This window comes from Magnolia sinica, chromosome 4, assembly GCF_029962835.1.
Source record: "Magnolia sinica isolate HGM2019 chromosome 4, MsV1, whole genome shotgun sequence".
In the NCBI taxonomy this organism is placed as follows: Eukaryota; Viridiplantae; Streptophyta; class Magnoliopsida; order Magnoliales; family Magnoliaceae; genus Magnolia; species Magnolia sinica.
The window spans coordinates 110,204,298-110,214,176 of NC_080576.1; the positions used below are offsets into that span (position 1 = coordinate 110,204,298).

General features: G+C 42.3%; 1 protein-coding gene across 1 annotated transcript; it reads right to left on the reverse strand.

Moving 5' to 3' along the window:
* Positions 1-6,670: 6,670 nt before the first annotated feature.
* Positions 6,671-9,066, reverse strand: LOC131243789 (L-type lectin-domain containing receptor kinase SIT2-like). Its single transcript, XM_058243369.1, has one exon. It carries the CDS (start codon positions 8,970-8,972, stop codon positions 6,987-6,989), a length of 1,986 nt encoding a protein of 661 aa, XP_058099352.1. The 5' UTR covers positions 8,973-9,066; the 3' UTR covers positions 6,671-6,986.
* Positions 9,067-9,879: the final 813 nt, after the last annotated feature.

Sequence of the window (9,879 nt, forward strand, 5' to 3'; positions counted from 1 at the left end):
AAATATAAGCTAGATCCAACACTTCTATAGCCCCTGAGAAAATTTCAAAGGTAGATGTTCAATTTACAATGTTTCCTGTGGTGTGGTCCACTTCAGGTTTTTATATACTTCATTTTTATGCTCTAGCCCTAAGATTATCTTTTAAAATTGATGGATGGAGTGGATAAAATACATAAATCACGATGGACCCCACAGAATTTAGTCAGTACGCTTATGGTACCAAGTTACTCAGTACGCATTAGACGCGGATTTCGCAGGAAGTTCCTGCACTGGGAACTTAGGTGGGGTCCACTATGATGTTTGTGAGAAATCCACTCTGTCCATCCGTTTTATGAGTTCATTTTAAGACATTAGGGCAAAAATGAACCGGACCGAATACTCAAGTGGGCCCAAAATGTGAGAATTGAATGCCCATAATTGAAATATTCATGAGGCCATAGAAGTCTTGAATCATGTTTATTTTTGTGTTTACAGTTCATCCCAGTAGGAATGACTTTATGAACGGTATGGATGGCTTGTAAACATTACTGTAAACTCCAGGGAGGTTTCAACGGTAGGAATTTCCCTAACTACCTTTCCTTTACCACGACCCACTTAAGTTGTGGATCTTTCTCACTTTTGTTCTGGCATACTAAAATGAGCTCACAAAATGGATGAACAGAGTGGATTTCTCACAAACATCATGGTGGGCCCCACATGGGTTCCCAGTGCAGGAACGTCGGGAAAGACTTTCACAGGAAATCCGCAACCCCCAGCGTCCCTACTGCTGTAGGTACATGTCGTGCACTGATGCTCCTCGAGCTTCGAGTTGTACGACTAGTTCAAAGTAGATCAAAGCTACGTGGCCCCACAGTGATGTATTTATTATATCTACACCGTTCATATATTTTTAGAGATCATTTTAGAGCATTATCTAAAAAACGAATCAAATCCAAAGATCATATGGACCACACCACAGAAAACCGTGGGATTAGTCCACCCACCGTTGAAACATTTACAAGGCCCACTATGATTTATTTTTTAGATCCAACCTATTCATAAGTTAACATAGAGATAGATGAAGTGAAAACAAAAATATAAGCTTGATCGAAAGTTTCTGTGGCCCCTAAGAAGTTTTGAATGGTGGATGTCACTGTCCCCACTGTTTTCTATGGTGGGGCCCACTTGAACTTTAGATATATCTCATTATTTTTCTACTGCCATACAACTATCTCTCCAAATGGATGGACAGTATGGATACAACACATGCATCATGGTGGGGTCCACAAAGCTTGGTGACGTCAATTCTAGCGATGTATCTAATCCATGGCCGCCATGTAGCTGGTGTAAGGTACACTAGCCAATCCGCTTCCGTCCCGGATGGAGGATTTCGTCTTACCCCGGCTCAACTATAGCTCAGAAAGGTGGAAGGGGAGTAGTCAATTCGTTCCCGATTAGACACAGACAGGTTGAGTAGCGAGTTTGGATACTCAACCTTTCGATTCGCTCAGGTTGAGTAGCAAGTCAGGATACTCAACCTGAAAGTAGCAATCCGCGACCGTTTTTTTTCCGAACGTAAGTTTCACTTGAGAGAGGAAATCGGATTGAGTACTCGGTTGGGCCACCTTGAATGTATGTGGTCTATCCACGCCATCCATCCATTTTTCCATCTAATTTAAGGGGTTGAGCCCAAAATTGAAGCCTATCCAAAGATCAATTGGATTATACCACGGCCTTAATCTGTAGCCTTTGATCCATTTACACTACCAAAAATGGATCATGGTTGTCATGGGTTGTAGTTGTCATGTTATATGGGTCGTGATTGTTATGTTATATGGGTCGTAGTTATCATGGGTTGTGATTGTCATGTTATATAGGTCGTGGTGGTCATGTTCTATGGGTCATGGTTGTAATGTGGTAAGGGTCATAGTTATTATGGGTCGTGGTTGTAATGTGGTAAGGGTCGTAATTGTTATGGGTCGTGGTTGTCATGTTACATGGGTCGTGATTGTCACGTTAAATGTGCCATGGTTGTCATGGTCGTAGTTATCATGTTATATGGATCGTGGTTCTAATGTGGTATGGGTCGCGGTTGTTACATGTTCACTTCCTTTACTACCAAATAAATGGATAACCATTGGTACAATAGCCTAAGGCCCACAATGGGGTGATCCGTTCGGTCCACCTTGTCGGCTTGCTTGCTGTGGGCCTAAAATGACACGACAAGAAGGATGGGCGGCATGGATTATACACATACATCAATGTGGGCCCCATGAGTTTGGTCCTTGCCTATGCACAAAAAAAAGTTCCGTACACATCACTTTATTGGCATTAAATATGACGTAACTTCTTATTCCCTAGAAAACTGTGCAACTACTGAAACAAAGAAATGGCATTTTGGTCCTCACCACATTACAACCATGGCCCATATAACATGACCACCATGACCTATATAACATGACAACCACGACTCCCATGTTATAATGGTGAAAGTGGCACCCACGACCCATGACAACCACGACTAATTTAATATGACAATCACAACCTATATAACATAAGAACCACGACCTATAAAACATGACAACTACAACCCACCACCATGTATGTGTTTCATCCATGCTGCCCATCCTTCTTGCCATGTCATTTTGAGACTAGGGCCCAAATATCAACTTGATCCAGTGCTCATGTGGCCCACATAATAAAAAATAATGGTGATTGTTAAAAGTTTCTAGGCTCACTGTGATGTTTGTTAGAAGTGGACATTGCCCAAGTTAAGGCTTTTTAGGCCCGCGCCAAGCTAGCCGACAAGGTGGATGGATCGGATCACCCCATTGTGGGCCTTAAGTTATGATACCAATGATTTGATATAAAAGAAATTGAACACATTGAAAACCACGATCCATACAACATGACAACTACAACCCATATAACATGGCAACTACGACCCATGCAAACCACGACCCAAATGGGCCGCAATTGTATGGATCGTAGTTTTCATGTTATATGGGTCTCAGTCGTATGGATCGCAGTTGTCCTGTTATATGGGTCGCAGTTATCCTGTTATATTGGTCGCGGTTGTCATGTTATTTAGGTCATAGTTGTCCTGTTATATGGTTCACAGTTATATGGATTACAGTTGTCCTGTTATATGAGTCGCAGTTATCTTGTTATATGGGACGCGATCGCAGTTGTTCTATTATTCGGGTCGTAGTTATCCTGTTATATGGGTCGCGGTTATATGAATCGCAGTTGTCATGTTATATGGGTCGCAGTTATCCTATTATATGGGTCATGGTTGTCATGGGTAGTGGTTATCCAATTACCATTGTTTTCCTGTGGTGTGGTCCACTTGAGATTTATATCCCTCTCATTTTTGCTATAAAACTCTAAAATAATCTGTAAAAATGAATGAACGGAATGGATGTAACACATACATCATAGTGGGCCCACAGAGCACCAACCACTAGCCACGGGGCTGTTAGCAGCGGGGAGTAGCCAATCCGTTTCCGTCCCAGATACGGATGTGGATCAGAGGAAGCGGATTGGCTAGTGTACCTCACACCAACTACATAGCTGCTGTATTGAAGTTAACAAGTTATGTATGTCTGACCATGATGTATATGTTATATCTAAACCGTTCATCCATTTGGTGAGTTCGTCTTAAGGCTTGATATGAAAAATAAGATAGATCTAACATATAACATGACAACCCCGACCCATATAACATGACAACCCCGACCCATATAATATGAAAATCACGACTCATATCACATGAGAACCACGACCCATATAATATGATAACTAAGACCCATTTAACACGACAACTACAACCCATGACAACTACGACCTTTACCACATAACAACCACGACCCATATAACATGACAACCACGACCATGACAACCACGACCCATGATAACTACGACCTATATAAGATAACAACCACGACCCATATAACATGACAACTACGACCCATAACAACCACGATCCATTTTTGGTAGTATAAATGGATCGAAGGCTACAGATTAAGGTAGTCGTATACTCCAATTGATCTTTGGATATGCTTCAATTTTGGGCTCAACCCCTTAAATTAGATGGAAAAATGGATGGATGGCTGGATAGACCACATACATTTAGGGTGGGCCCAACCGAGTACTCAATCTGATTTCCTCTCTTGCGTGCAACTAACACTGAAAAAGAAAGAAAAATGAGTCAACCACACTCTTACCTCATGACAACCACGACCCTTTCCTTATGAAAACCACGACTCATATAACATGGCAACCACGACCCATACCTGGGTCATGATTGTAATGTGGTAAAGGTCGTGATTGTAATGTGGTAAGGGTCATAGTTCTCATGTTATATGGGTCGTGGTTGTTATGGGTCATAGTTTTCCCAGGTTGCGGTTGTTACATGTTCACTTCCTTTACTACCAAATGAAAGGATAAACATTGGTACAATAGTCTGAGGCCAACAATGGAGAGATCCGTTCCATCCATCTTGTCAGTCAGCTCGGCGTAGGCCCAAAAAGTTTTGACTTGGGCAGTGTCCACTTCTAACAAACATCACGGTGAGCTTGGAAAGTTTCAACAATGGGTTCTATTGTCACCATTATTTTCTATTATGTGACCCACACGAGCTCTGGATCAGGCTGATATTTAAGCCCTATCCCTAAAATGACACGGTAAAAAGGATGGACGTCATGGATTATACACATACATCAATATGGGCCTCACGAGTTTAGTCTTTGCCCATGCACAAAAAGGGTTCCGTACACATCACTTTACTAACATTAAATACTATGTAACTTCTTAATCCTTAGAAAACCGTGCAACTGCTAAATTAAGGTTAGGGGCATTTTTGTTCTAAACAAACTCCAAAAGCTGTCAAAAGGCCCTTCAGGGAATATACATAGTGCTGCGGCATTCTGGGTAATTTGCCCAAACTTCAAGGTGAGTACGGTCAAATTCCCAAAAAGAAAGTGTCCATTATCTGTTGACAACAATGATGATGAAGAGGTGCGGGTTTGAATCGATGAAGAAGAGGAGATGAGACCGGTGGAGGTGGGTTTGGAAGTGGGTTACAGCAATTAGCAGCGGATTGCACATCCAATCACTTATGGATCGTTTTCAGTTCCGACAACGAGACATGGGGACGCTGATGATGGCATACAACAGCGTGTTGGTGCTGGTGCTGAAATTATGGGGAAGAAGAGGGGCGAGTGAGAGCTTCGCAGCAGCGCTTCTCCCAACAGGATTGGTGAGTCTCAGAACGACGAGATCTCGGATTCAGAGAAATCAGAGCGCCGGATCGATTCAGGAGCGGAGGAAGTCAGAGATGGATGACTGTGGCCAGACAAAGTGGCGTTGGCAGTCACTGTAGTGGCAGACGAAAATAAAAGTGGGTGGGGAGAGAGATTGGACCTCGGGTACTCCCTATCTCTAATACCACCAAAGGAAATAGGGGTTGATTGTTCTCTCCCTTTACTATTAATTTACAAGTTCAATCCGGCAAAAGACAGAAGTCTCTTGAAACACAAGCACACACTTATATATATATATATATATATATATATATATATATATATATATATATATATAAGGAAAGACAAAGACGGAGTTAATGAACAATAGTCCAGAAAATTTCAAATTTGGCCCTTCAAGGCCAGGACGAAGGATCAACTAATTAGTATGTGAGCTCAAAAAGAGATGGGGATTGCACCCAGGAAACGCTGAATAAAGAGATGGATATTGCAACTCTTTTGCGTAATAGCAAAGGGACACAAATCTGCGACAGATGCAACAATGCAGTTGCAGTGGAAGACTTGTATGGCAACAAAGGCAGAGATGTGGTTGGGTTTCCTGTTTTGTCCGACAAAGTGTGCATGAAGCTAGATGCATGATGATGGAAGGTTCCGGTTGGAGATGATGGGTGCAGGCTGTCGAGAATATCATAGATCAGGGTGGCTAGCTGATACAATGGTAGGCAGGAGAAACAATTACAGGGAACAATAACGAGAAATTCGGTATTCAAACCGGCAAATCAATGACGAATGGATGTTGGTGAAGACAACGAGTAGATATCTATTAAAATGTGACGTGGAGGTGGCGGCGGACACTTTCTTGTCTAAGATGTATCAGAAAAGGCATGATTAGAGGTGGAGGTGAGACTGTTAAAACCTTAAAACTATCATATCTGTAAACCGGAATAAGTTATCCAAGCATATCATGTATGATTTTAGAGTAGAAGTTACTTTAGCCAACTAATCCAGCCATGTGGGATTGCCCACACACTAAATTTGTGAGATTTCATCATATTGACCGTCCAAAATTTATTTTATTTTTGTTTTTATTATTTATAATAAATTTTAATTTCATTATAACTATTCATCCTTTGAGATTTAAGAGTTGTGTGAAAAGTGTTTAATAAAATTTAAAATAAAACCTAATTAAGCCAAATAGTACTCATTGCGGTGAAATCCCATCGTGGTCCATGACTGCTAAATTAACTCTCGGTATACGTAGCAAGGACATAAAATTGTTAGGTTCGATATTTATATAAAATGATTCGAGCCCAAGTTTAAAGATCCAAACCATTGATATCATGGGGCCTAACATTGAGTGAGGTTCATCATTTCAACGGTTTGGATCATTGAAAGATAGTCCCCAATTATATTTGAAGCCGAAAATATAAACGGTTTGAATGACCGAAGATGTCACTACTTGTATTTAGTTCAACAGAATTCTTCCACGTGGCATGTCCACGTCTATGTAACTCTGTTTATGAAGTCTAAGAAAAGAAAAAGTCTTTATTTATAAAATACATGGAATGAACTTTCTCTGCGTTTCATTAAACCGGTAACAAAGCTAGACGACAAAAAAGCGTACCACGTCACCCATGTGGCAACTTTTAACTCGCTGCTTTTTGTCAACGTCTTCCAGCAATGCTACCGGTTCCTTAAAGCATAGCAAACTCACACCATCATACGAAACCTTACCATCGTCCATCAATGGCCACCAGAGAGGACCGATTCTTGAAGCGATGTTGTGGAAGAAGGTAATGAGAAGCGGAGATCATCGGACCCTTTATAATGGCCCACCCCCAGGATGGCCGAACGCAGACCATCAGATGAGAGGTCGGGTAAAGGTGCATCGCGGTCCAAAAACTGCATTACTTGGCGCATGCTCGGCCTTGCGGCAGACAACGGATGCGAACATAGCAATCCAAGCTTCAGCACCAACTCCATCTCCTCCACCTCATAGTCATGTACCAGTTTCGAATCCGCCGCTACCAGAATTGTCCCTCTCCTCCAGCATATCGACACCCAGTCGACCAAGATCACCTCATCCACTGATGATTGGGTATCGATGGGCCTCCTCCCGCAAGCAACCTCCAGCATGAAAACTCCAAATGCAAACACATCAGTGCTTGTGTTGGGCTTCCCGGTCCTAGTCAGCTCCGGTGCAATATATCCGAAGGTCCCCACCATGTGAGTCGTCTGTGGATTGGTCCCATGATCATACAATCTGGCAAGGCCGAAATCGCTTAATCTACCATTCATCTCGCTATCTAATAAAACATTGCTGGCTTTGATGTCTCTGTGAAGGACGACCTGATCCCATTCCTCATGCAAGTAGAGAAGCCCTGAAGCTACTCCTTTGATTATCCGAAACCGTTGGTGCCAGGTCAGCAGTGAATTTGGATGGTCAAAGAGGAACTTGTCCAGACTTCCATTGGGCATGAAATCATAAACCAATAGGAGTTCTCTCTTTCGTCGGCAATAGCCGAGAAGCTGTACCAAGTTCCGGTGACGGAGGTGGCCGAGGGTCACAATCTCAGATATGAATTCCCGCATCCCTTGTTGAGATTCATGAGAGACTTTCTTCACAGCCACTTCGATTTTTGAGGCCGATAGCATGCCTCGATAAACCCTGCCAAAACCTCCGACCCCCAATAGCTCTCTGTCTTTGAAGCCCTTGGTGGCCATGAATAGATCCTTGTACGAGAACCGATGGGGTCCATATTCACATTCCCAGTCCTCGAATACATCAGCGAACTTGATCTTCCTTCTCACGATGAGACCGATGGCCGAGATGGCCGCTAAAATGGAAAATAGCACAATTACGGGGAACCCAATTGTTAAAAGCTCCGATTTCTTTTTGTGTCCTTTCCGTGGAAGCTTAGGCAGGGACGAGAGATCAAGGGCCTTAGCTTGACCGTTCATCTTAAAGCTCCATCCCAAGATGTAATGATATACTGAAAAAACTCTGGTTGATGAAGAGAAACCTACATACATGTCGTCTAACATGATTGATGAAAGATCCACCTCCGTTGACAAGAGTGGAAGATCAGGTTTAGGTAAGCCGATAGGAGATAATGTTACATTGAGAAGGTTTCCGAGACCATTGTATTCTACCCATACATGCATGATTTCGCCGCTTTTAAGGCTTAGATTCTTGAGCTCACCGCTCGTATTACTAAAGTAAGCTGCAGGAGCGGAATGGATGGATTTTAAGTTATTGATGTCAACTCCGACATGGTTGTCATCGATATCATCGAATTCTGGATTATAGCACGTGTCGAGCTCGATGGCAGCTGTGTGGTTTGATGAATTGTGGGTGTTCTTCGGATAGAAGATGCCCATGTATTCGCCCAAGGGACTTTCTGGGAATTCTTTCGAAGATGAGATCACGAAGGCGGCGCCGAAGCTACTCACATTCGGAAATTGGGGTACGATCGCAAAGACGAAATTGGTAGAGAAGGATTGAGTTTTACCTCGTGAAGATTTGAAGTGAAGAGGAATGGGGAAGAAGGCCTGACCCGTTTGTTGTTCGGAATCGGTGAGATAGAGGAGGCCATCGGATGTGATCTCTGCCGCGCCGTCCAAGCTCATGTTAGCGCCACGGAATCCATTGTAAATGAAATCGACACCGTCACCTTTGGAAACCGCATAGCTCATGAAGATAAACCACATTAGGAGCTTCGAAAACATGGCTGAAAGCTTCCTATGGCTTTGAAGTTCGGAGACTTTTATGCCTTTGGTAGCTCTCTAACGAAATGTAGACAACAAACGCACCAAGAGAGATAGAGAGTCATTAGGTCGTGCCCACTTTATACGGGCCATACACAAAAAAAATAAAAAATAAAAAATAAAAAATAAAAAATGAAATAAAATAAAATCTGGGCAGTGTGCTATCATTTGAGCTACATATGTACGATTGAATTTGGACCGTTCGACTTCTTCCTAGCAGCTGATTTTTCTGATCAGCGGAGTAAAATTTTTTGGTCTACAAAAATTTCCCAGCCTACACGTCTTGACCCTTCTTTAATCTCGAATGGGCAATTTAAAATTAAAGGGACTCTAAAAAAATCTATTTTGTTTACTATTACACATGGTCACACCTACGGATTTCCCGCCCAAAAACTGTTTTAGAGGAATTTATTTACACGGAAAGCGATATGGGCCGGGGGAGGTAGGTGGCCGAAGCTATGGGGAGCTTATCTTGATGTTTGAGAGAAATCCATCCGTCCATCTATTTTTTTCGATCGTTACAGGACATGGATAAAACAAAATGAGGCAGATCCAAGACTGAAGCAGGCTGCACAACAGAAAATGGTGAGATTGAACATTCACCATTGAAACATTCGTATGGCCAGAAAATATTTGGATCAGGCTAATATATTTGTGTTTTCTGTTCATCTTAATGACCTTATAAAGGGTAAGGATTCCATATAAACACGATGGGACCCTAGGGGGATTTTAATGGTAGTCATTTCCCTACCCACTATTTCCAGTCGTGGGCCCATGAGTTTTAGATTTGCAAAATTTTTGGTCTCATGTGGTAAAATGATTTGAAAAAATGGATGATCGTTGTGGATTTCTCACAAACATGAAGGCG